Below are 27990 nucleotides of genomic sequence, written 5' to 3'. Positions count from 1 at the left end.
CCGCTACAGGAAGACCGCCTGTCACATTCACCAGAGGACAAAAAAAAAAAACACTCTGAGTGAAACCTTTTCAAACCCCATCTACTCCATCCTGAATGAAAACCAACCACTGTTTATGGATGTATGCAAAATTGCTTTATTTCCATTTTTTCCTTTTCCATACATTTGTCGTGTAATAAATAGACATAAGAAACAGGCTGATGCTTCAGTCCTCTTCCCATGCCAATTCTGCACCTTTTTTTCTCCACACCGCAAACAACTTTTCATAGAATTTACAACAGAAAATAATAATAATAATAAAAAAAAAACAAAGCTTGACACAAGCTGAATTTCCTGCTACCAGCTCATCGCCTTTCTCATATATTACATAGATCTCTGAGCTGAGTTTGTGTAGCAAACCCCAGGGAACAAAAATATATATTTATATATTTATATAGTATTCACAGTTACAGTATTTACAGATTCTAGGATTACAAAGCAAATGGGCAGAAAATGAAGACGTTTCTACAAGAAACAATCTTTCCAAAAAGGGAGGTGGAGACTTTCCTGTACACAGTGGACCTTTTTTCTTTAAATAAACAACCTTTTTAAATCCTCAGATTCCTTTTACAGATCCCTGAAAATATTGTTAAATACTCAGTCTTTTGTTAAAAAAAGAGAAATATAGAGAAAGAGAGAGATGCATCTTAAAAGTGTTACCCCTGTGAAGATAAAAAAAAAGCTTTAGATCTTCTGTACAAGTAATCATATACAATATAAACATCCATGATGGAAATCGTAATCAAACTGTGAATGAAAAAGCTGACTTGGTCTTGACGGGGGCAGATGATTGGCTAAGAGAGGGCATAAAGCAGAAGTGCAAGCCTCGAGTGCATTGATTTTTTATCTTAATAAGCTAAAAAGGAAAGACCTTCTAGCTGATCAGAGAAACCCATCCTCAAACACTGTCAAAGTAAAGAGATGCAGATGAAGAGGAATCCAGAGAGAGATCATCGAGCATCCACGGCGCTGGAGGAAATGGGCAGCCATTGTTTCACATGATTCAAAATTGGTTACCTGCTGCTTTAGCTTAAACAATTACACAGTCATATGGCACTTAAAATGAGACATTATGTTTAGTTTCTAAACTCTGGATGCTGCCTGTGGATGGCGACAGGTATTGATACAATTTTCCATCTCCTCTCTGCAATATTAGTTGGAATTTCTCTCAGCAGCCTACAGGGGGCAGTGCACTCACATTCACAGATATAAACTCAATCATTCACACACACAAACACATAAATATAGTGTCTTTGAGGAAACAAGCAAGAAAATTACTACCCAAACAAAAACTAGGAAACACTGGAATATCAATAATACAAATTTTGCACTTTCATTTTCAACATTTTCTTGCATAACAATCAGGAAGCAGCAGATCCATAATTAGCTGGTGAAAGCAGTGTGATATCCAGATTTTCCAGATTTTGTGGCAGGATTACACCTTTTTTTCTTGACTTTTCTTACTTCCATCAGTGATTTGTTTCCATGTAAAGGAAAACTGAGCAATAAATCAGGGTCTTCCTCCGCAGAGAAGGTGGGTTTGTGCGTCTCAACAGTGTTAAAAAGCAGCTGAACATGTGAGTTTGTGTTTTGTTTTGTACCTTGTGTTGTGTAGGTAAAGCTTATGAGACAACTGAGAGGGGGAAAGTGTAAAAAACTGTACAAAGCAGGACTTGATGTGGAAGAAACCATGCTGAAATACTGTCCTGTGTCAACAGGAGGGAGGGGGGGAAATGCTGCATCAGCAAGTCAAGTGTTTTAGTAAATTCTGGGTCACTGGCAGAGGTAAAAAACTATGCGTTTTCAAGAGCACCATTAATCGTAAACAATCTAGATTTTAATAAGCGAAGAGCACCTCACAGGAAGCAAGGAAATTCCTCTTCACTTCCTCATCGTCGGGGGTCTCCTCTTTGAAACTTCACTTTAGTTCGAGGACCGGCTTCACATTAATTGAGCGTCCCCCTGCAGTTCTCAGCCCCGCACAGACAGGGGATCTTCTCGTCCTCGATGGGGAACTTGTAGTCATACGTGATCTCCTCGTTGACATTAATCGGCTGTCTGGAGTAGATCACGATCTTCTTTTGAGACTCAACTGTGATCACCTTCGCATAACAGTTAGGCTGAAAGAAAAGACAACAAAAGTTAGAAAATGTGGCACAGAGGCTTTGACTTGAGCAATAGTGGTGGGGATTTTATCTTACATTGCAGCTGTGGTTGATAAAACGGGCAAAGTTGCCACACTTGGTAGCATCTATGATGGTGTCATGGTCAACGCGGAACATGTAGCTACTGCCAATGCCTTCTTCCTCGTAACGCTTCTCCCGCATGTCCGCAATCACCTGGGAAAGAATAAAAATTCAGCTTTAAAATGACATCCCTAATAAAAAGCTACATCTCCTCATTAAGTCAGTATGTTTACATGAACAGCGACGTTTAGCTCTAGTTATAGCTCTATTAGACACTACATCACTCTTTGTCCTAATACAGAGTCCAATCAGTGGCGACATTCCCCCTTTCAGAGGGTTACAACTCTTTTGGCACACATCCTAAATCACAAACCAATAAATTAATATGCTTTACTCCTTCTTGCCCAACATAAACCGTCTCTCCTTGTCTGTCCAGTGTGTGGTTCTCGCTCTAGCACTCACCTCTTAGGTTCCTGGGTCAAAGCCTGGCACTGGACCTGCCCAGAAAACTGAGGCCTGTTTGGCTCAGACTGATGAGTACACAGACCAGGCCTACTTGCCCCCTAAATGTGTTATCTATGTACGTTAGTCTAGCTCTGAAAATCTGACTAAGTACAATTGTGCTAATATGTTCACATGTATTTTTAATAGTCCATTTCTAGTTGGACTAACACAGTCATTCCACTTTTAAACATCATGTGAACATAATGACTGCCTCTGTTTGTGGTGCTTGCTCACATCAGTAACCCTCCAATATAATGAGCCACTGTCTGGTCCGAGCTTTGCTTTAAAGCACAAACTTAGATTAACATGAATGCCAGAGATCGTCTTTTTCTTGTTAATGGAAGAAGAAGCTGTAAAGGGTTCCTTATAAAAGTTATTATCATTTTACTTATTTTGTCAATTAGTTATATCCTGAACTTTAATACGTTTAAAGTCATATAAATGTGCAAATTTAGGTGCATGTAAATGGTGTTTATTCTGGCCTATAACAGCGGTCTTCAAGTACATTTGTACAAGGGCCAGCTTTTTCTTTGATGGGCACTTCAAGGGCCAAGCTCTCAAATAAACTATAATTATAATTTTTAAAAATTGGTCTAACATATATATATTTTTAATTTTTATTTTCCTCCCAATATCCCATCATTTTCAGCCTCTAACAGTAAGACAAGTCTAACTGCTGTCAGCCACAAGGGGGCACTTGAGATATTTTTTGCATATTTCTGTGGCTGTGATGTTAGCCATCAGTGGGTTTGATGCTAATATGCCGTGTAGTGATTAATAAAAGAACCAAACAGGAAAACTGCACTCCCAAAACGCAATAATTTATCTGAGAAAATGGATGCTTTAATGAAGACTGGACTGATAAGTATGTGTTTAACATGCATCATATTTTCTAGTAACAGCTGATCGGTGGATTGCAGGGAGTTTATAAAAACAACACCTGAAATACCAGAATATATTCTTTTCTCTGCACATTTTCTGAATTTAATAATGTTCGGAGGGCTGGATGGGACGATGTGGGGGGCCTCGTGTGACCCCTGGGCCCTTAGTTGATGATCACTAGCCTACAATCATAATAAAACACTTAGGAGTAATTTAAAAAATGTCTTTGGGTTAGAAAATTTATATTCAGGGCAGTTTCGTTTGGATTTAACAATACAAAGACTTAAGATTGATTTAAATGAATTCTTTTAAAGAAATACTTGGGGGATTTTTCTGCCTTTACTGACTCATTGTTTTATTTATTAGTTGTTTGATGTCAAACCTCAGATTACACTACTAAAATTACATGTGTAGATGTTCTTTGAAAGACTGGTTCCCCATTTGGGGTACAGGGGCACCAAGGCATTGTCAGCTTTAGGGCTTTAGAAATTGGATTTGTATAAAAATCATGGTGTAACACTTATAAAATGCTTTAATACAAAGGTCAAAGGTAAGAAAAACAAATATAGACCTATACTCCATAGAAAACGGTTGGTAACTACTGCTTTGAAATATCTAAATCTTATAAATACAGTCTAAAAAGTCTAATAAGTAGAATTAACACAAGATTTTTAAAATTTCATTTCCAGGTTTATGTAACATTTTTGTCTCACAAGAAAGCTTAATGCAGTGATTCTCAACTGGTGGGTCCGGACTCAAAAGGGGGTCACAGAGCTGCCTTCAGTGGGTCGTGAATGTGTGCCTTTGAAAAAAAATGGGGCAAAAAGTCTAGGATATATGGAAGCCCTAAGTGGACAAACATCCACACATTTCATTTTACTCAGTTTCCCTGTGATAATGAGTCAATTTTGGTTCTTTCCCAAGATTTCAACTTATCTCTTTTTCTTGGGTTACCAAAACTGGTTTTCCATAGATAATGAGGTTATTTCTCATGAAATTACCAAAATTTTCCTGCAATCTTGGAAAAATTTGGAAACTGTATCGTAAGCATGCATGCCCTTCTGTAACAATGTGCATTTCAAACATTTTTATGTTTTGTCCCTTTGTTTAGTCAATTTTAATTGCATCCAAGCTTCAAATTGCAAAATATTTTATTGAATCAAATTGAAGGTTTTAGGTTTTAAATTTGGGTCACACTTTCTCACAAGGAGGTGGTGGCAGGTCCTGATGCCCAACCAGCAGAAACCCCTGGCCTAAAGATTTATCGACCTTTCAAAAAAAAACAGCCAATCGTCTTCCTCTCACCTGTCTGATATTCTGTCCCACGTACTCAATCACCATTTCATCAGCAGCGATGGGCTCCATGGCAAACAGACCCCAGTCGTGGATGTGCGACTTGCAGAATCTGATCTTTTTCTTTCGGAACTGTAAGGAAGGAGACAAGGGTCAATTTTCATAAGAAATCTGTCATCACATGTTTTTTGTTCGGGAACCTGTAGAAACAGCTGTGTGTGTTTGATGCATTTTCTGACTGGTGTTCTTGTTTACAGTCCTTTGGATGAGTTTCAATCCCACTGGAGCAAAGTTCTGTTTGATGGTGTTTACCTTCAGCTGGTTAAACTTCAGCAGGTCGCTGTCACAAGCGAAGGAAGATAGCAAACGCCGCTGCTCCGACCGTCGCTCTGAGCCGGCTCTGGTGGAGGCGTGTACCTGTGCAGGAATACTCATACCCTGCAGAGAGGAGAGGGAGTTAGATTTACACTAATAAAGGATAACATCATGAATACATCTTGTCTTTTTCTCACCTGAGTATCCACTGGTGGCTCCTCTGACTGCAGCCTTGTGCTCTGGAGGTACTTGATCTTGTCCTTCTTGTCGATCTTGTAGTATCCCTCACTTCTCGCACAGCCTGTCATGTGATCTCTCATGCCATCATCTCTTCTCTTCTTCTTTACTCCAGGGATGTTGGTAGGTGCAGAGGAGTCAAGGAAAAAACTGAAAAACTTTAAAGCACAGCTGGGATACCCTAGTATTTCTAAGTTCAACAGACACTCAATACCAGCCAAAAGTTCCTCATTTTCACCACCAGAGGGGGCTACTATTCATTACACATAATACACTACAGCAGTGTTTTCTTGTAGGGTTACCTCCACAACAGTCCAGTGGTTTATTGAGCCCTATACTAGCCCCTGCTATTCTGTAGTTATTTTAATGCCAAAAATTGCTACTGCATGGTGTCAGGTGAAATATGCTGCTAATACAACCCTTCCTTTTTGCTTAAAAGAATACTTAAACCAGTGCTGAAGACTGGACACCAGTCCTACAAATGTCTAGCGCTAAAGTTGCCTTCAATGCTAGTAACAAAATTTGTGTAACTCATCTGAGGTGCAGCAGTAAAGGATATCAGGATGGTTGACCCAGAGTGTGTCGTTGAGCCAGTCATTGCCGTTATCCTGCTGCAGCATCTTGTTGTAAGTGATCTGCAAAAGCCTTACGTCCTCCTCGTCGATACCCTCGTTCCAGATGTCATACAAGATGGTCATCTCTTCAAATTCAGAGCGTGGGGAGAAGTACGGCCGGGGCGGCGAGGTAACGGGGGACAGGCTTCCCAGCAGCAGCTCCTCCCAGCCTCGTCGCGTCCTCCGCGCAGGCTTAACCACCACAGGGGCCTCATCTTCATAGGATAGGAAGCCGTCTTCTGCAGGCAGGACCGTTTGAGGTTCTACCTTTTCTTCCCTGAAGTCCAAGCTAGGATGATCAGGGGATTTGGAGGATATCTGTGCAGAAAGATCGCTGAGGTGTTCATCATGAGGCAGGAGGGTGGACTCTGAAGAGAGCTCCAAAGAGTCCTCAGAGAGAGCAGAGGACTTCTTGGCTTTGGGTCGTCCGGGTTTCTTCTTTGAGGAGGTATCTGATGGCACAGGGACATCTACAGTGAGACTGGAGGGTAGATCTTCAGGGATGCGGGCTGAGTGCTCAGTCCCAACTGAGAGAGTCTGGTTAGTTAGAGCACTGGCAGGAGGTTCCTTAAAAACAGGTCTATCATCTATGCTCTCAGAGGAGATTTTTCTATTCAGAGTCAGTGCTGCAGGGTCAGGGAAGACAGGGGTGAAGGTTAAGTCTCTTCCAGGAGTGCGTGGGACTCCAGCACTAAGGACGGGGGACTGTGAGGGGTAGGAGAAGGGGCTACCAGGGATGTGAGGGGAGCTAAGCAGGAGGCTGCTGCCTGTCAGTGGGGCGTCACTGCCGGGTGTGATGGGCACCGTGTCCGTGCTCTGGGACTTACCCAGACTCCGGGCTCGGTCCAGGAGGTCCCTGCCTGGTGTGCGGGGTATGTCCTCATCTGTGGGGAGGCGGGGTCGCTGAGGGAGGTCAGGCAGAGGGCCTGGGGGTGGGTGGAGAAGGGAGCGACTTTCTAGTGCTGGGTGAGGAGGGAGAGGAAGGTGCATTAAAGATGCAGAGGGGGGTTTGGAGGCAGGCGTGTTTGTGTCTAAGTTGGAAGGGGCTAATCGGCCAGGGGTGCAGGGGACTTCCTCTGGCTCAGCTTTACCTTTGGCTTTGGTCTCCTGGTCACTGTCAGGGAGGGCCCCTGTGGGTGTCGATGGCCGGAGGTTTGTCATCTGCACCTGAGGTTCAGACTTCACTTTGGGAATGGTACCATCCACGCTGATGACTCGCTCTTTTACTGCAAAGCAGGAAAATAAAACCACCCTTTAAACCTCCAAATACTATTTCATTTTTCCCCTGATTCAGTTTAAATCTCATGAAAAAACTCACCTGGGGGTCCTTTGGGTGATGGTGGTTTCCTGTCCTCCATCACCTCCTCTTTTGGACTCGGAGGTCTTGGTTTAGCCTTACTGCTCATCTCCTCCGTGCTCCTCTGCTCCTCTTTGATCTCCGGCACTGGTCCTGCAGGAGGGCTAGATACCTTGGTCTCCACCTCTTCCTCCTCTTCATCAGAAGATGATGACGATGAGGTTGAAGACGACGAGGATGAGGAGGTCTCAGACTTTTTGACATCGTCGTCCCCATCACCACGTGAAAGCCTCTCTTCCTGCTCCTCCTCCTCCTCTGAGCTTAACTCGTACTCAGAAGAGGAGTCTTCGCTCTCCCCTGAGGAGTCCGAGCTGGCCTTGGATGAGGCTGAGCTTTCAGATTCTGCAACACGTAAAAGAAAGGAGTGATAAATAACAGAAAAAGGACAACAACAACTGAACGAAATGTGTCAGCTGATAGTTTTAAGTACCATCATCAGAGGAATCTGAAGAAGCGCTCTCACTGGACGACTCATCTTCATCATCACCATCCTCATCGCCACTCTCCTTAAATCACAGATTTATTATTTCTTTTAAAGAAATACCATAAATCTTTAACAAAACAATTCAAGTTTAAAAAAACAGCTTACTTTGCCAGACAACAGCCTATCAGCAGCCTCCGTTTCATCGGGCTCCACCTCCCTGTCAGACAACGACTCCTCCTCCTTCCCTGAAGTGTCCACCTCCTCCTCGCCCTCACTGTCCAGTTCAAGAGGCCGCGAGTGCCGTCGCTTTGCTGATGTACCGTCGGCGTCCATTTTTGATTCATCTGAAGGGAGTCCAGTTGCCTCTCGATCCCGATCTGATAAGATTTAACAAGAGGATTCATTAATGATCAGCAATTTCAGAAAAAAATAAAGAAAAAAGCGACTTTTAAAAGAAAATTAAGTAGAACAGGCCCAGAAATATTCAGCCTGTTGATTTGATAGTTTGTGGTTACCTTCATCCTCCAGCTCATCGTCTACAGGAGTGGATGGTCGAGCTCGTTTGTTGTCGCCAGCTGCTGCAGCCTCAGGTGGATCCTTCCTCTTCACCTGTACACAACATGCAATCATAGCATTGAAACAATGCAAAAACAGAATTCCCCCTCATCTTTGCTTACTGATGGAGTTAAAAGCTGACCTTAAAGGAAGGCAAGCGGATGGCTCCTCTCAAACCGATTCCCAGGCCCATCCCCTCGTAGCCCAGCCCTTCCCCTTTGTTCCAGTTCTCCAGAAGACTTGAACCCATCGTCTCTTTGGGTTTGGGTCTTTCTTCTTCCTTCCCCTCTGAACCTTTCACTGGAGTCAAAGACGCCTGAGAGAAAAAAAGGCAATGATTTGATTACTATGTTATTTCATCACAAGGTTACTCTGCTAAACCCACACCAGCAAACACTCCTGCTTAAGCATCTCATCTAGCAATTTAAGAATGATAAAATCTATAGGTGAAGGGATCATATTCTAGTATATTTAATGTGTTAATGTGTTTTAAGCATTTTTCTGCTCTTTTTTAATGTTTGTGTGCTACTATACTGTTTTTTTTTTTTTTTTTTTTTTTTACTGGATTCAGTTTACCAAATCCAGTCAAATTTCATGAAGCACATTGCTCCTCCAGAAATCAAAATCACTGAACCCTTTCTGGATTTTATCCATTAATTATTAAAGCCATAATGTCCCAGCAACAGTTAATATAGATTGAACTACAACAGCATACAAAGTGCTAAATGTACAGTTTAAAAGCTATCTTATGTGATAGTGTTTCACATTTTAATCATTTTTCATGTCTCTAATAATACTGTATGTACATCTAATTCAGAAAGTTGGCTTTCATGTGGATTTTTTTTTTTTTTTTTCAAAATCCAAGTAGGCTTTCATGTGTTCTGCAGTGATGGTTGTCCTTCCTGAACTTTGTCCCATTTACACACTGAATCAGAGTGACCATAAGATTCTTGGTCATCCCTCTTACTAAGGTCCTTCTCCTCCAACCGCTCAGTTTGTCCAGACAACCAGCTCTTGGAGGAGTCCTGGTTTTGCCACACCTCTTTCATTTGAGGATTATGGAGGCCCCTGTGCTCTTGGGTAACTTCAGTACAACATATTTTTTGTAGCCTTCCCCAGATCTGTGCATTGCAACAATCCTGTTTCTGAGCTCTGCAGGCAGTTCCTTTGACCTCATGGCTCAGTTTTTGCTCTAATATGCATTGTCAGCTGACGTCTTCTACAAAGAGGTGTGTGCCTTTCCAAATCATGTCCAATCAACTTAATTTACCAAAGGTGGACTCCAATAAAAGTGCAGAAACAGAGACAAAGATCCAGAGAAAGTGTAGGAACCTGAGCTAAATCTCAGGTGTTTTTGCAAAGAGTCTAAATCACGGATCAATAATTACATTTGTACAAGAGTCAGCTTTTTCCCTGATGGAAGCTTTGTGGGCTGGACTTTTAAGTAAAGTAAAATGAATAGACACTTTGATCTAATTAACATATCTTTTAAATATTTCTATTTACTTTCAAAGGTATGTCATTTTTAGCCTCTAAAAGCTAAAAGTGGGATCAGTCCCTATACCATAGCCATTACTACGGGGCTGGTGGAGATATTTTAACTGAATATTTCTGGGGATGTTTTGTTTTAATATGCGGCATCCTGGTTGTTGAAGAATCACTGCAAAAAACATTTTGATTCTCAGGCAGGAAAACACGCGTGAAGTTGAAAGAAGACAATGGTTTTAATCAAGAACAAACAAATCCATGTTTATCATGCATTATATTTGCTAAGAATGCCCAAAAAATTCACATTAAAATGGCTCAAACATCAACCAATCCTTTTTTTTTCAGTCTTTTTAAATTTTTTTTTTTTTTTTACAGCTGTAGGGGGTTTTTAAAAAGAAAAGATACCAAATGTACCACAACAAATTTTTTCCTCTGCATATTTTTGAATTCAATAATGTTCAAGGGGTCGGGTGGAAAGATGTTGAGGGCATCACTGTTCTAAATATATGTCAATGTGATGTGATTTTTTTCTATTTGTCATTATTAGGTACCGAGTGGAGATTAAAAAAAAAAAGTGTGACTACCATCAGGTTAAGACAAAACAAAATAGAAAAAAGTGAAGGGGGTCTGAATACTTTCTAAATGCACTATATATATTAGAACAATATATTAGTCAGTGTCCTACAATGTTTTTAGTTAAAAATAACAAGTTTTAATCAAAAACCAATAAATGTTAGCTTGCATGTAAAGCCCAGATCAGGCCAAAGATCTGAGATGTAACAGGAGTGTTTTAGGATGAGCCAGCTAACAGAGCTGTCCGCACTTTAGTTTGTCAAGTTGTTAATAGCTGGTTTAGGACACTTCAAGCAGATAAATCGGATTGGAAGTCTTGTTTTGGAAGGCTATAAACGATAACAAATATCTGTTGAAAGCAGAATATTGTGTCACAGAAGTGCAGATGGCCTTGTGGTTGGGTCGTGCCCTGTGTCAGCAGGTGGCCCAGGTTCAAGTCCAGGCTGTGGCTCTCTGGCTACATGTCTTTCCTTGCTCTCTCATCCCTGTTTCCAGCTCTGTCCACTATCATATCTCTACAATTAAGGCAATAAATAAGGGCAAGAACACCCCAAAATAAATTAAGAAAAAAATTGGAATACATTAAAAATGTCGGGCAGAAATCGAGGCTGTAGTAGCTAAATTTGTCCATGGAAAAAATATTTTTATCAGCAAATAACTCCAACAAGACTGAGCTAGCAAAACATCTTGTATGGTTACATCTGGTATGAAACTAGGCTGCCCCGCTATGAAGGTGATGACAAGAAACTGTAAGAAAAACCAGACAGAGAAGAAGCGCTGTAACCGTTTCTGTCTGCAAACACTGGCATGATAGACTTTCAGTGTTGCAGAACAACATGAGCAGTAATAAATTTTAACTGATCTCATTGTGGGTTAAACAAGCAAACTTCATCATCTCTGTAATGAGAATGTTTGGGTTGCTAGGTGTTATGCCCATGTAATTAAAATGGATACCAAATAGAAGTCAGTACAAATAAATTCTCCCAACACATGCATGTGAGGACAATCTCTTTCTTTGTATTTTTGAGGCTTTAAGACATAACTTACCTTAGCTGAGCGCTCCTTCTTATCCCACCATTCATCGAAGGCTCTGAAAGCCACCACCTCCACCATCTTGCGGTTGAGGTCCCTCTTCATGATGGCCTTCAGTTCTTTGACGATGACCAGCAGCACTCCGTCTACGGTGGCCTTGTGGGGATCCTCCTTCTTACCTTCATATCCTGGAGGAGGAACAGTGGGGTTAAACTTTGGTATACTGGGAAGCTGCCACTGCTGACCAGGCGCTCCTGCTCCACTAGGTGTAGCACCCATAGACAGAGGTGCATAAGGCCCCCCGAATGGCCCCGTCGCAGCATTGTCCAAAAAGTGTGGGTAAGGAAATGGCCCTCGAGTCTGCGCGATGCGACTCAGCATCTGCTGCTGCATCTGGAAGGACATGGGGACGGTGCTGCTCCACTGCTCCCAGCGTAGGCAGTTCATCAGCTCCATCTGCACCAGTGGCATCATGCTTGGAGCATAACCCATGTGTGGCAGCAGATGGTGAGGCACACCAGGATGAGCGGTCAGGTGAGCAGGGTGTCCCGGGACAGCAGAGTGCAGGTGGTGGTGTGGAATGGGGAAGCCGGCCTGGTGAGGGAGAGGGGGGAAGCCGGGGGGAGGCATGGGGATGGTCTGCATCGGGCCGCAGTCCCCACTGGTGATGGGCGTCCCGGGCATCTCGTCGTCAGAGATCTCCATGTCCTCTCCTGATGACTGATGACCCTTTGTGAAGAGAAGATACAGCATGTCAGGAAATTGTTTCTCCACACTTTTTGTCTCCATGAAAAGAGACGAGTAGCATAGACTCATGAGCCACTTAGGATAAGAATGTGTCCAAACAGCAGGAAAGGCACACTCACTGTCAGTTAAATATTCAATTCCCTGCCCTGTGAATTTAAGTTTCCCTTTATAGACAGAAAATCTAGAGCCTTTATTTTGATAGAGGAGAAACAGAAGTGTAGTGCTTTGTATTGACAAGCTTTTGACAGTGATAAGCGAAATTGCTTTGCCTCTGTGCTAACATAGGTGAATTAGGAATATGGGTATTATTAATGCATTAAGGTCTCCCCTTTGACAAAAAACACAAGCTTAAAGAGTGAGAAAATACAAGAAAATCAAGAAAAACTTCTTATAGGACACTCTGACAACCTTGTAAATCTCCCTCATGCCTCTTCTCCAGCCATGTCAATGCAATAATGCAATAATGCGACAGGAAAAAAAACGTGTACCACACTGCATTGCTCTGCTTGTCGGCTGTTAGGACTCTTATAGGAATCACTGTAATCAAGCTGATTTTAGTGCTGACACTTGCTGGCATCCCATGATGCTAGAACAAGTGAAAAGCCCTGAAATATGCAAGTTTGGCTCGTACACCAGCCTTTGAGCATCTCTTTGTGAAGCTCCCCTTAGTTCTTGAATCTGCTTTGTTTGACAATACTCTGAAGGCTGAATTCACCCCTGATGTTTGTGCACCTTGTCAACTTTCCACGAATATGCTTTGATACAGACTCCAAGAACAGCCTGTCCGTTCAGCAATGACCTTACCGTCCTTATGAAGGGTGTCAATGATTACCTTCTGGACAAGAGTCAAGTCAGCAGTCTTCCCCATGATTGCAGTTGTGTGTACTGAGCCAGAGAGTGAATAAATGCTCTGGAAACCTTTGCAAATTGGAACTTTGATGAGCTGTAAACCGTAATCATCAAGATCAAAACAAAAAAAGTCTTGAAATGTTTCACTTTGCTCAAGATGAGTCTTGAAAATAGGGAAATTTAACTTTCTGAGGTAAATTACATGGAAAAAAATAATTTTACTTGATGGTCAAATTTTTGAGGTGGGAAATAAAATCATGAAATAACTTCATCTTTTCTAATTTACTACAGAAAATCCCTGATCGGTGTTATGAAACAGTGAGTGACTGGTTTTGTTAAGGACAAAGAGGTTCCGAGGTCAATCAGGCTTTACAATGAAAACAACAAATGATATAAGAACTGTGATATAAGGCCTGATTTGAGTTCAAAGTTTAGTAAACACAAAGTAAATCCCAACTGACATATGGTGGTGTTTGTTATAAATCAAAAAAGACCTGTTTGCTCTTTTAAACCATTTACTCTTAAAACCATGGAAATAATTTCTATAAGGGTCAATATTAACAGTAAAACTACCAAGTCAGTTCAAGTAATAATTTAAACAATTCTTCTCTGGCAGTCACTTTGACTATTTGAGCTAAATGAATGTCAATAAACTTTATATGTGTCCAGGAAAGCTTTTTAAAATGCTTCTTAATACTGATAGTATATATTCATAGCAAGATTTTTTTTCAGAGAAAATCAAAGATATGATCAAATTCAATCTCGTATCTACAGGTTCTATGGCAGTCAAATTATTATTACTGCTGGGATACACTGATGCATTGGTTAAACACTGCTATCAGCCAATATCCACCCATATGACAAACATCGGCCATCAGCAAATAATGTGGCATGAACTGTCAGCAGCTGCTGTTGATTTGTCGTGTCGTCTCAATTCAATTCTGACATCTGACACCTTACTGCTGAAACAATGACAACACATGTTGAACAAACTCTAATTAGTTTTCATTTTAAAACCAATCTTAAAAATGACAACCGTAATACTTGAAAAGAACAACTGAAGGCTATGAAGAACATTCCAGAAATGTAAGCCCCCCCTTTACTTTTTAAATTTCCCTGGATTGTTAAAAAACATTAGATAACTAGAAAGTAAACAGGCAGTTGGTTCATTTCATTAAAAAGCATGAGTACAAACAATGAGTGCATTTACATGGACTAAAGTATTCTGGTTATGAGCTTTAACCTGGGTTTGATCATGCATACAGTGCTTAACAAATTTATTAGACCACCTGTCATATTTGTCTCAGAGACCATCCAGCATCATGAAGTGCTTTAATGCAGACTCTTTCATTTTCAGTGAGCTCTCCACGTTTTACCATTTTGAACAGGAAAGAGGAATTTCAATCTGAATTCACCTTTTTATACCAAAATTTGAGCCAGCTCACTGGGCTTCTCTGAGAAGTCAAAAATTAATCAAGCATAACATTCAACCACTAAAACTCATTTTTCTGTTCATGAATACAAGTAAATAACTATAATTTGACATATTCTTCAAGAAATAATAATGTGCTTTACTATTTTTTCTTTTTTTTTTTGTAAATCAGTACATTTGAAAATTCATGGATAACAATAATAATTATATTTCAGCATTAAAAATATCATTTTGGCCAAAGAGCTTCTACATATTGGTGTATTAACCATTGCAGAAACATAAAAATGATTTTGGTAATTACCAATTCTGTTAATTTAGGGCAGCTGTGGTGTAAACCTTACTTTGGGTGGTGGTCTAATAAATTTGTTAAGCACTATACATGGTAAATAATAGTATCCCACTTTTTGATTGCTGCATGTTTTTGATCATGTTTATTTTTTACAACACAAACCACCATGTGTGTTGGTAAACCAGCATCCTGTAGCCTATTCACTGTACCAGCATTTTTGACTATGAAAACACATCATTAGCAGATGCGCAGTGGTTGTCAAAAGAGCCAATACTGGCTCATACCAATGTTACCTCAATGCACTGGTGCATATACACTGAATGGGTGAATGGGTCAGCATTTCAAAGCTTTCTTCTGTCTAAACCAAAAGAAGATGTTGGAGTAGCGGGAGTCTTACACAAAAGAAGTAATGAAAACATTATGTTGACACTTGTGAATGGCTGAACCAGGGGTGGGTGATATATCGAAGATGAGATCTATTGCAGCTTTTGCTTGAGATGTATAAAATTACCACATTGCAAACATCAAGAATAAATGATGTGTAAGTCTTGAGCCAGCAGCGTGCAATTCTCCCATTGTCTATGAACATCTCTCTCCTACAGCAGAGAGCTCACTCCCCCATCCCATCCAGAAAACTCTCCACCACACATGCGTGTTTTCATAACAGCAGAGGAGAGAAAAGCATGGCTTAGCGAAGGAAGTAAACAGACCGGCAAGGCGAGCTAGCTATGGACAATGAGAAACAGCACCTGATCCGTCATCTGGCAATGGTTTGGATCTAAACAAGAAGACGTCAAACTAAATGGGGTAATCTGCAAAATATGCCACAAGATGATATATCGACAAAGACATGTCCCCAGTAAGTGTTGTTGAACAGACAGGATTTAAAAAGCTCATATAGACTCTACACCCATAGTTTGATTTGCCTGGGCGTGAACATTTTGCTGAAAACTGCCTGACAGAGTTGAACATGCCAGAGAGAAGGTGACCCAACAGCTCACACATGTGACCCACTTCTCCTCAACTACAGAGTCTTATCTCAGCCTAACAGTATATTACATCCACAGCTGGGAGTTAAAACGTTTTGGCCTCTAAACAAGCTTTTTTCCCCGATGATCACACTGGAGAGATCCGTGCACACGGTCTGAAAGAGGCTCTTACGTGATAAACTTGTCAGAAACTCAGGTAACAGACTAATGAAATCAAAACTGTGAGCCTGAATGGATGGACTAGACTGCAGGGTTTTTGGCTTCGGCAGCATCCTGCAATAGGTGAGTTTTTATATAAGCTTGTTCCACCATTAATAAGGAAAATAACATTTTTTTAAGCTTAAGGCCCGTCTTGCCATTATTTCCATTTTATTGGTAAAGGCTTGTGGATGAAGTCTTTTTCAAAAATGAAAAAGTATGCTAAATTTAACTTGATAATGATTTTTACTAGGGCTGTGAAAAGAGTACAATTTTAAATTAAGATTAATCTCAGGATTTCTGTAGTTAATCACGATTAATCACACCCGTCTTTTTGGATCCTTCTACGGTCTTCAACTATCGTAATTGACCCTTCAGATTGGACACAGACTAGGGCTGAATGATTTGCAAAAATAATGGAATTGCTTTTTTTCCCCAACCAATATTAGGATTGAAATTTAGTACGTGATTATTATTAGGTTCCTCATCTTACGTATTTTTCAACAAATTTAAGCAATAAATCGCTCTATACTATAATGTACATTCAGCCAGGAACACACTCATCATACATTTAACCATTTAATTATAAAATGAATATGGAGTTAAACTTGGCAGGGAAGAATCTGCTCAAAAGATGTTCCCTGGGTTAGTCAAGAAGCATGCTTCGACTTCACTGGAAGTGCATAGCTAGAAACCCCCATATGGACAGATACATTTATGACAATGTGTAATAAAAACAATGAAATTATTTATAACAGACTTTAAGCAATAAAGGAGGAGGCTGGGGAGGAGGAAGTTAAGTTTTGCCAGCAGCAGAAACGTGGCGCATCAGGATTAATGCAAGCAGGGAGTAGTGAGAAGTATGTCATATTTAAATGGACTGCTGTGTTGACACTTGCATAATGTGCATAAAATCTCTGCTGCAAAAAAAACGAATATATCAAAATTGTATTTTGAAACATTTCAAGTTGAAGAAATATTGCAACTTCTGTGATTTATAAATTGCAGCAGACAATATTGCGAATTAATCTCATTTGCAATTAATTTCCAGGCCCTAACACGGACCTGCTTTTATAAATAGATTGAAGACATAACCACATAAAAAAGGAATTTGTTATTGATTGAAAAGGAAATAAGTGAACAGTGAAAAAGGTGAATGTTTTATAACACATTGGTCAGGGACTCTAGACTTGTCCACTGAGCTGTGAGTTTTTAAAAGTAAAATGTGAAATAAAGGAGCAATGGTGGACTTAGTTTACATCACTGTGGCTGCAGGGAGATCAAGCAGTGGCTTAACCAAAGTCTGTTGAAAGGGATAAGGCATGCGATTAATCGCGATTGAAATAAATCTGTGCACTAATTGCAGATCGTAGTTAATCTTGATAATACTTGTTTTCATCCTTTCTGCATACAAATCTTAACAAAATCCAATCAAAACAAAAACTTTATCATCACACTGGTGTCATTTTATGCATTAAAGGGCTGAATTAAACATTTCGACAGTAATTTAGAGGAGATTTTAAAATATTGCAAGATTGTGTATTGCGATACAGCCAAAATATATAGCAACATTGGTTTTAGGCCATATCGCCAAGCCCTAGGCTGAACTGTTACATTAATCACTAGTATCCTCATCGACCCTTGCTTTCAGAGCTGTTTCATTTCATTGTTGCACATTTATCAGACTGCACATTTTCTGCTCAAATGTTTTTAAGAACTAGACATGAACCATGTGAAAACAGGGTCTAATGCAAATATGGTTGTTTAGTATAACAATTTAGCTAGCTGGAAGTTACGCTATTTAAATTATTTTATTACCTCTTCCTTAGTCATCTTCATGCTTTTCAGTTGAGCTAAAGATATACAATTAATTTAGGTTAATGCTAAAAGTCCCCATCATGCAATATCAATGTAACACAGCTTAAAACACCTTCACTACCATTATTTTCATTCACATTTGACATCAAAAACAAATCAGAGTTTGTCCAAGAGGTGACGTCTTCTCCCAAGTGAAAAAAGTTTTCTCTGAATCACAACAAAGATTTACGACCATGCCATTATTTAAACTGAAGTGACGAAACAGACAAACATGTGCTACACATAGATACCAGTTCAAATTGGCTTATGCCAGTGTTCAACAAATGCAATGGTGCATCCCTAATAAGAAACATTTATGAGACATTTGCATTATATTTCCATTTATTCCAGACAGAAATTGGATGTTAAAAATGCATTAACAGTGAGAGAGCAATCCTACTAGTTTGATTAAGAATACCAGCATGAAATAATCTGTTGTCAATTATCTGTTGCACAAATGAAAGTGAGTTGGGTGAACGCAGCATGGGAGTGGAGTCGTACCCAAATTACCTGTTTGCACGGCTTACTTTGTGATAACTTGAAATGCGAGAACGTGAGACGCTGGGGCCGATCCTGACTGTCAGGCTCAGCAAAACCAGCGAGAGTGCGCTTCTGAATGGGGCCCTCCGCCAAACTGTGTCTTCCTGCATGCGAGTGTGTGGTGAGTGCTAGAAAGAGGAAACAAGAGCGCTCCAATTCCCCAACAGCAGAGCGGCTCTTATTTCTCCTTTTAGAGCAAAGTGTAGAAACTCTACTTCACAGGCCAGATGGTGTTTGCAGAGACTTCAAACAAGGACAGCCTCTTTGTTTGAATGTGGAGGAATTTGTAAAACTGGGAATTACGCATTGAAGAGTTTCATTCATAACTTGTCATTTCCTCTTAACTTCCAATTAAAGGAGATTCACTTTTCTGATTCTAAAAGTGTAAAAGTATGCAGGAAGCACCTTTTCTAATGCCACTATAGTGAAATAAAACACGTTTCAGTTGCAGATATAGTTAAGACAGGAGTTTGCTTTGTCCTTATTTACATCACCTTTATAACTGTAAAAAAAAAAAACAAAAAAAAAAACAAAACAGAACTTCCTCTACAAAGCAGAGTGAACACAATGAAACAAAAGGGAAAGTTTACTACAACGACCCTGTGCTGAAACAAGACCTGACTTCCTGCGCCTTCTGTGTAACCGTCATTCAAAGCAGGACATAAACATCAGCTCTGTGCTGCTATCAACCTGTTTGGACCACCAATTCAAGGAACTTCAAGCAACATTTGTCACTTTATGGGGCTTTATCTTTAGCAAAACAGGACAAACTTCAAATACTGAAAGCTTACCCTTATCATATTTGTCAGCAGGAATGTAACAATATACTTAACTCAGGATACGATAGACATCGTGATATGTATCTCAATGCTGGGTTCTTGATATGATTTTTTTAGTTTGTTTTTTCAAATAATTACCAAGACATGAGACTAAAAACAATCTATGAATGTATATATTCTTCAAATAAACTGCAAAATATGTCCAGTTTTTTTCCTTATAAATAAAAGTAATTCTTTGTCATTTCGAGGCTGTGCCGTACAAAACAATAATTATCCTTGTAAAAAAAAAAAATAACAGTTTGGAAAACATGATCTAATTGCATTTTTTTTGCCTGATCATTGTGATTTAATATGCAATTATTTTTCAAAACTAAAAGCTGCTGTGAGACTAAAGAAGGGCAATGGCAACTTTTCAGCAACATACTAGTTCAATTTAGACAGCTTGCATAAGATTGCCTGCATTTTTTGTCCTGAAAAACAAGACAATCCCAGTATTGGGTGTCTACAGCTTGTATTTTTGTTGCTATGGTACAGAAACAGTATGACAATAGAATATGATTCTGATTAGAACTGTTTTAATAAAAATCAGGCATCAAGATGATAACTCTAGCAGTTACTAGGGATGCACAGATGCATTGGTCTAACAACGATAGTGGCTGATATCTTGCCCTTTTGACAGCAATCAGCCAATAATGTGGGCTTAAACAGATAACAGTAGCAAAGGTGTCATATCAGTCTAATGCAGGTATTTAGCACACCTAAAGTTATCTAACTGGTCAATTTTATCAAAATTACCAAAGCTCTAAAGAAAGTTTGCATTTATTGAGTTCTATTTTGAACTAAAAGCTGCTCTGAGAGACTAAAGAAAGACAAAGACAACTTTTCAACATTAGTTCAATTCAGACAGATTGCAATAAACTGCCTGTATTTTTTGGCAATCAAAAACAAGACAATACCCAGTATTGGGTACAGATGTCAGTATAGTTGTTAATCAGTTGTGTCATATCACTGTAATGCAGGTATTTAGCACACCTAACAGCTGATTTAAAGTAGCGATTATTACTGGGCAGAAGATGTGACCTGTTAGAAAAACTCTGATCTCTTTTTGTGGTCAAACATGAGAAAAAAATGTTGGCAATGTTGTCTTACACTAAAAAAAAAGTAGATAAAGAAATCTGCACTAATATCAGCCATCAGCCAAATTGCCATTTTAAAAATCAATACTGGCATGGTCCCTGATTTTAACAATCAGTGCATCTCTAATTGCTACATTCCTACTTTTCAGACAAAATTTAACACATATTAAAGAAATTAATCTTTGTCTTACCGTTTCCATTTTTTCAGTGGGTGTGTGGCCTCTATAGTGTCCATCTTTGAGGTCACTGTTGCTCTTCTTCTCCTGCACAGGAGAGCTGACTCTCTTGATCAAGGAGGCTGTTCCAGGGATCGGCTCTTCGTCCTCCGAGTCTGGCAGCGGTGTGGGACTGATGTCCTCTAAACCTGTACTGGACGGCCGTGAGTTTAGCTGGCCGCCTTGGGAGCCGCTCGTGTAAGGGGGGATTGGGGAGAGCTGCGACGATGAAGAAGAAATAGGGCTCCCCTCCATCCTCACCTCAGTGTCCGAGTCTCGCTCCTCCAGGAATGGCAGCAGTTTTGTCCTTTTTTCCTTGAGTAGCATCTCAATGCGGGAATCCAGGCTATTGCGCTCCGGATCCAGTGCAGGGGAGCCGGGTGAGGGGCAGCGCTCTGGGGTTTGAGGAGGAGGAGTAGTGGGATGGGGAACTGGCTCCGGTGGGGGTTCTGGGATGGGAGGAGTTTCAGGTCTATCCTTAACGGGTAAAAAGTCCGTGGGGGCCGCTAGTGGCGGCTGAGGTGGTCGGAGGTACTCACCCTCCCTTTGAGGGGGGTGATGGAAAGCTGGCTCTGTTGGGGGAAACGCAGGTGGCAAAGGAGCCTGATAGGGTGAAAAAGCGGACTTAAAGTTGGGTGTAGCAGGCGGGGGCGCTGTGTAGGTGAAGGAGGGGGTGGACGGTGGAGGTTCTGGTGGGGTGAGTTGGTGCTGTTTGAAAGGTTCAGATGCCGCTGTCGTACTTCGGTACATGTTGCTGCGGTACTGAGGCCTCTCAGGTCTTCGGTTGTAAGCATCCTGGAACTTACTCTCATGTCGTCGAGATTTGTAACCTCCGGAGCTCTCAGGCCGGCCTGACTGATATGCAGGCGTGGACTGCCGACTGGAGAAGTTAGAGTCTTGTGAGAAGGGCGTACCAGCCTGGCGTGGGGTATGAGGGGTTCCCTGGGACTGGGGTGTGTCCTGCCTTAGGCTGGAGTAGCCTGTCTCCAGGGACAGAGGAGTGGTGGAGCTGCTGGGGGCCAATGTTCCTCCAACAGCAGACACGCCACTCTCTGACAACCTGCGGATTGGCTCACAGGCCTGAGAAGACAGACAGGATCAGGATTAATCATGGTGTCACAGGAAAACATTCATATCAATTTAATAATCTAACACATAGAACTTTTCATTTAGAAAGCTTTGGGCAAGCTTTCTACCAGTATAATCATTACAAAATATTTTTTATTTTCCTATCATGAATTTTTTTTTTTACAATATACACCTGCAGAGATTGTTTGAAAATAAAACAGCTTGAGTGTCAGAGTATCCAGGCACAATGCCTTCGCAGACTCGTGCTACAAGGTCAAAGTGCATGTTACTTTGTGATTTCAGTCCACAACCATGGGTTGGCGTAACATTTCCTCTGCTCCACACCACCTGTTGCACTGACATACAGGATCACTGATAAGGATGGCAGTTGAGATTGGAAAGTTTGTTTCAACAAAGTAACACTGCCACCAAGCCATCACGTCACACAACAGACCTCCCAAAGTAAATCTATCCAACCCCAACAGTCACAGCTAAATGAGTGATTAACCACAACCTAAACATACAAACTTAACTACTTTGTTACAGTTTTTTTTTTTTTTTACCAGTAATGCTTCTGCCAGGCTCCGAGGGGAAACTTCTCTGGCCTCCTCTCCTCCAACAGGCAGGGTCCGTGGGGTGTAGCTGCCATTCATGAGGAGCTGGAAGTACCTGAGGCGATTCTCACCTGCAGAACAGAAAACAAGTTAATGCCAAGTCTATAAAGCAGGGTGAATGCCAGCAGGCTTTAATGCTACTGATGTGGCATGCTTTGAATACTAAATCCAGAATCTAAACATTAGGAGAGATGGGCTGTTGCCAGCTGTTATGCAGCATAATTTCTAAGCAAATATTTGGTACTAACACTTATATTTTACAAGGTTTATCCCCGCTCATATTTGCACTAGCTAGGAAACTTAGTAATGTCAAGAAATATGGCATGTAAGTGCACACATGGTTTTCTGAATGGGCTACAATAATGCAAAAACAAAGTCACCTACACAAACCATTTGACTTAATATAAACACATTTATGGCACACAGGTATTATATTAAGACTCATTAAAAAGACTAGAGTTCTGAGAAAAAACTCAAGGGCTTGTTCATAAAAAACACAGGTAGAAGGGATGTAATGAAATTCTAATAAATTTAAAAGGACACTGTGTTCATGACACAGTAATATTAAGATTTTTTGAGAGTTTCCATTTTTAAACACAATAAGATAGAAGTTGCAATATTGAATAAATAGGATTTTTTATTCTGAATCAGTCAACAAAAAGCAAAATATAATTAAGTTTTCTTCATGGATATAAGTAATATGTTTACATTTTTATGTTGTGTAGTTATATTGTTTTCTCAACAAAAAAGTGACTCTCTGCATGTATTTTTAGAAAGACATCTTTAAAACTTCTGTCCAAGATAAACAAGGGATTTCTGCCTCTGCTAGTTTAAAAATTAGTATTACAATACATATTTTTGTAAAATAAATAAACAAATGATTTTTTAAGTTTTTTAATTTGTATAAAATTGTTGTTGTACTGCGATGTATCATAGGATGGAAATAAAAAAGTATGCCTTTTTATGCTAAGCAAACAAAACATGAAAAAACATGTCCATTGCAATAAACAATTCCAATTTTGATAAATAAAGTTGCATAGCTTATAGCAGCATCAGTGCACAACAACAACAGTCTTTGCATATTTAAACTGTTACTGACAGAATAAAAAATGACTAAAATTTAATTCAAATGTGAGTCAATAGAGAGGATTTGATCAAACACCCTGACAGATTGGTTAGTGTTTGTTTGCATGTTTGAAAATTATGCACAGTGGGAGTACACAGCACCCTCAGCTCAGGGCTTGTGGGAGCAAGCTCACATTCAATGAAATTCAATTACCCTACGTTACCAGGCAACGCACGTAAATTTACACACGTGACTGCAGCACTCCTAATGACTCAAAACAAGACAACACTTCACTTGAAGTAGTAATATTTTTGTTTCTGCAGCAGAGATAGGGCTGCTCGTGCATAAATGTAGCTTACAAGAAGCTCCGTTGAAAGGCTGAATCACTGTTTACCTTTCGGGTCCAGCTCCACGTGGATGATGTTTCCCATAACAGACGTGTCGTGGAGCGACTGCACGGCCACCTTGGCGGCTTTTACGCTCTCAAAAACAACTTTGGCAATTCCCAAGTGCTTTTTATTCTTCGGGTTATACAAGATCTCCACTTCCTCGATTTCTCCAAATTTTTTGCACATGTCGGTAAGAAATCCTTCCCTGATGTTGTCGTTAAGCCGGGCGAATGTCACCTCCTTTGGAGGCACTGGGCCGATGTAACACTCATCGACCTGTAATAACAATGACAGGAGTTAATGTTAGAAGTGCTTTCGAGTTAATGTTGCACCATGTGCGGTCATTTCTGACACCTGAGATAAGGAAAACACGGGCAGAGTAGTAATGATGGACATGCAAATCCACTCAGTCCATCTGCACGCGTGTTATTTTAGTTCTGACAGCCATCCGACAATCAAACTTTCACTCCACATCCAAAGGATGAGTGAGGGGGGTGTGTCTGCAACTCCTGACAGCCCCCCTCTCTATTCCTCAAGGAAAAAGCAGGCATCATGCCCCGTCTGTCCGAGTAGGTACCTTAAATTTCGGCACCGGTAGATCCGTTTCTTTATACTTAGTCCAGAGACGACCAATTCTCGGGTCCCGGACCATGTCCACTGGTGGTATCCCGGGGTTCTATATGAGAGGAGAGGAGGGGAGAGGAGGGGGGTACAGTGTTATCATCCCATTCACAACTCCACACAGTGAGAACTTGTTGCAAAGTAGTTTAACACAAACCGGACACGCTGTTTGTTCAAAATAAACACATCGGACACGTTGTTCAAGGTGCTGGAACATGCCCGTGGCCCACAGCGGCAACACAGACACATTGTAACCTATAATGGAGGTCGGCTGCTCGGTTACTATTGTAGCCGATCAGCCGCCTCAAAGGCGCTCCACTTACGGGCATACTGAAAGTCTGTCCATCGTAGCGATACAGTTTGTGGGATCCCTTCTTCAGCGCCGGGTCGATGATCAACTTGTAACTTCTCCAGTGGTGACTCCGCTTCTCCGCCGAGCCGCAGACGGGATGACTGTCCATGCCGTTCGCCAAACCTGAAACGACAGGCAGCGACAAGGAGAGAGAAGCTACGGTGAGGCAACGCTAAACACGGTCCCGTTACCAGCCCCCAACACTTTACAACAGCCAAACGATACAGATGCATGACTTTAGTGGTGAAGGGGGGGACCCAAGAGAGAGGGAAAACGGGATCTAGCGTAGATCCCAGTTACGGAAAACAGGCATTAGGAGGGCTGGAGAAAGAGGAAAAAAGAACAAGCTTACTTGAACTCTGCTTTCTGCCATGGTCTTCGTTCAATCTGTTTCTCTCCCCTGGCTTGGACATGTTTTGTCCGATCGAGTGTTTTTTCTTTAATTGATGAAAAGACGAAATCTCTCTCCTTTCGCCGCTTACATTACATGATTTAGCTTGAAGAATACTGCCTCCTTTTCGGCGAGAGCCAACACATATTGTGTGCCTCTGGTCTGTAGCTTCTGTCTCTCCCACAATACACAGCTAGGCTTGCCCACATCGTATGCTAGTCGCACTTTCGTTACACATTTATTCGTACTTCCACTTGTCATTAAACGATACTATCGCTTCTTTTGAAGCTATTGCGATTTTAAAATACTAGTATAGTACACTTTGTTTGCAAACGTGACATTGTGTTAGTCCTGGTTGCAGATTTGTGACAATAAATATCCTATTTATTTTGTGTCGAATCTGCTGATTGTCTCAACTCGAGTCGCAAACATAAGCTACATAGAGAGGGAATATCTTCGTAACTGGTAAAAAGCTTATAAAAACGATTGTGCTGAAGCTAGTCGTGTGAAATTCAGTTTATCTTGTGCTTTTACCGTCAGCTTATTTTGAAAACAGAAAAAGACTAATTTGTACAGCTCGTTGTGCTGCTAATGTGAAATATCTAACAGAAAGGGGCTGATTTAACGTTACTTGGATAATGCGTTTATTAAGGTGTTTTGGCTTTAAATCAGGCATGTATTCTTAAACATACGTATTTTTCCTTTATTAAATTCTATGCCTGAACTGCATTTTGTCGAACATACAAGATATTGTTTGACATTGCCTGGTGTTTTGCAGTGCTCGGGCAATTGGCTGGTTAACAGCAGCAGCTCGGCGGGCCAATCAGAGCGCAGCAGCAGAGGAGCTGTCTGCTATTAGAAGCTCGGCTCAGGAGTCCTTCAACAGAGAGCAGAGAGAGGGGGCTGAGCGCTCTCGGCAGCCATTTTCCTAAAAACAGGACTCAATGGCCTATATGGGTTTCCTTTGTTCCAAAAGGGATCTTACACTTGATTTCCTCATCTCTCACGGACTATGATAAAACTATGATTCCTCCTTTTAAAGGATTGAGAAGAAGGAAGAGAATGTACTGGATGTAATACCCTGTGACATTTTGAGCCTTTTTTCCTCTGCCTGGAATCCATCTTTGTCTTAACTAGGTCATGGCACACCCATATAATAGTATTTCTTAAGTTAAAAGAAAGCCAATGTGTTGAATAAACAGCATTATGGTTTGGAGATGTTAAACTAGAAGAAAAAACACAGTTAAAGTGAAAGTGTGTAATGGCTGGTTGTTGGCATTGCACTTATGGCCTTGTAGGATAAGAGTAGCCATGAGTAAGTTCAACTCTTTTATATTTTTTAATCAGTTTTTGTACACTCATGTAAATGTGAGGCATGCAGTTACTGTGAGTAAAAACCTTTTTTGTGATTTCATATATTGAGCTATTTTAACAGAATTGTTCTGTAATATATTGCCACCTTTATTTTATATGTTCACTGGCATGCTAAATGAAGAGTATATATATTTCAGTCCACCCTATAATAGCAGAAGGCAGCCCTTAGATAAGTAATGGCCTTTTGCAAATTAGTTTAATGTGCTGCCTTTACCTTTGACTAATGATTGATAACCATTTGGTTTGATTAATGACTGTAAACATGTCCTTTCACAACAGCAAAGCATTACACCCTGATGACTTGCGTTGTACCCTACCTCCAGCTGTGGAGACAACCTCAAGCATGATTAGGTTTGTGTTTTCCATTTGCCATTTAAAAAACAAAGTAGCCTCAGCTTGACCTTGCTCAAGGGCATGTTTAAATGTCTAAATAAGCCTGGTCAGGTGGCCTTTTAGCATTGTATACAACGGGTTAAAAGTAGACTCGACACACCTTAGAGGAAACAGATGGAGGGAAAATTCTATGTTGAAAATATTTACCTCAGCACTTTGGTGAAATGTAGTTAACAGGCCTAAACGCAGGGGCAGGATTGTTTTCAGCTCCATCTTCGGATCCTCTAATAATGGCATTAATATGGGGGTGGGAAAGCGTCCCCTGGAAGGGAAGGAGTCCATTAGCACGAAAGATAGAGCTCTTTTGAAAACTTTTTGATCAGTGGCAAGCATTGCCTCCCAGCCAGCGCATATGCATCTTCAAGCATCATCTGTGTGGGCAATATGCAAACCATCTCCTCTCTCTCCTTGAAGACAGGATTGCAAGTATAACCTCATCTATTTCGACATTTCTTACTGAGCTGCAGCGTGTTAGACTAAAGGGGATGTTTTTTGAAAGGTAACTGGTTTTTTTTTTTTTTAGCCTTTTCACCTCATTTTACAGTTTAGCTAAACTGATTTAACAGTTTGGCTAAATTGTATGCGTCATTTTTCTAGCACAGGACAGAACACATGTTAAACGTTATCAAAACTTTGGATGTACTTAAACCCACATTTTTAACTGATTTTGCAACTTACTTTGTATTCAAATCATGTGATCAAAGTCTTAACGCGCAATTAATCCTTTTGGGGAACAGATATTGTAATTTTGCTGCTTCCTCTAGTCGAAATAAACTTGTTGTTGAAAGAAAAGCTACACTTCTACCGTGGTTTCTCTGCTGTTCTCCTGTCTCAAAATGGCTTCTTTACAGACAAAGGCGAGCTGTATAATGTTGCTGCGCCATAACTGGGTGAGGCTCGTTCACTCGGAGAGAGGATTTTTTTCTGAGGACCCTTCTCGGTGATTCATTCAGGAAGTCTTTCCACCGACAAACGAAAGGGGGGCTTTACTCGAGTAGCGTATGATTGAAAAAGAACTTATGAAGGAATACAGTCGACGGTGCTGCTTGGGGAAGGAAACGGTAACAGGGTTGCGTATTCAGGCTGACGGTTGCTAGGCTGACTCGCCCTGACAACGGCAGTAATCCGAGAGCTCTGGACGTTTGCCATGAAAGCTCGAGCGCGCTGCTGCACCCCCACACTGCCATATAAG

General features: G+C 40.8%; 1 protein-coding gene across 3 annotated transcripts; it reads right to left on the bottom strand.

Moving 5' to 3' along the window:
* Positions 1–112: 112 nt before the first annotated feature.
* setd1ba (SET domain containing 1B, histone lysine methyltransferase a) lies at positions 113–27058 on the bottom strand. 3 transcript variants are annotated; one of them, XM_041810459.1, is made up of 19 exons: positions 24993–25422; positions 24612–24763; positions 24245–24343; positions 23673–23943; positions 22162–22283; positions 20507–21610; positions 11515–12228; positions 8549–8722; positions 8367–8460; positions 8017–8228; positions 7858–7933; positions 7389–7769; positions 7162–7296; positions 6016–7032; positions 5417–5583; positions 5217–5342; positions 4917–5036; positions 2241–2378; positions 113–2159 (listed from the first exon to the last, which is right to left on the bottom strand). In XM_041810459.1, exons 1-19 carry the CDS (start codon positions 25051–25053, stop codon positions 1986–1988), a joined length of 5337 nt encoding a protein of 1778 aa, XP_041666393.1. In that variant the 5' UTR covers positions 25054–25422; the 3' UTR covers positions 113–1985. The 3 variants fall into 3 exon arrangements, with proteins under 3 accessions (XP_041666393.1, XP_041666392.1, XP_041666391.1); XM_041810458.1 differs by lacking the exon at positions 24993–25422 and adding an exon at positions 26946–27058 and having other exon boundaries at positions 6016–7296; XM_041810457.1 differs by having other exon boundaries at positions 6016–7296; positions 24993–25431.
* Positions 27059–27990: the final 932 nt, after the last annotated feature.

Source organism: Cheilinus undulatus, linkage group 17 (assembly GCF_018320785.1).
Source record: "Cheilinus undulatus linkage group 17, ASM1832078v1, whole genome shotgun sequence".
Lineage (NCBI taxonomy): Eukaryota > Metazoa > Chordata > Actinopteri > Labriformes > Labridae > Cheilinus > Cheilinus undulatus.
Note: the sequence above shows the minus strand (reverse complement) of the source record. Positions and strands in the feature narration are given on the sequence as shown.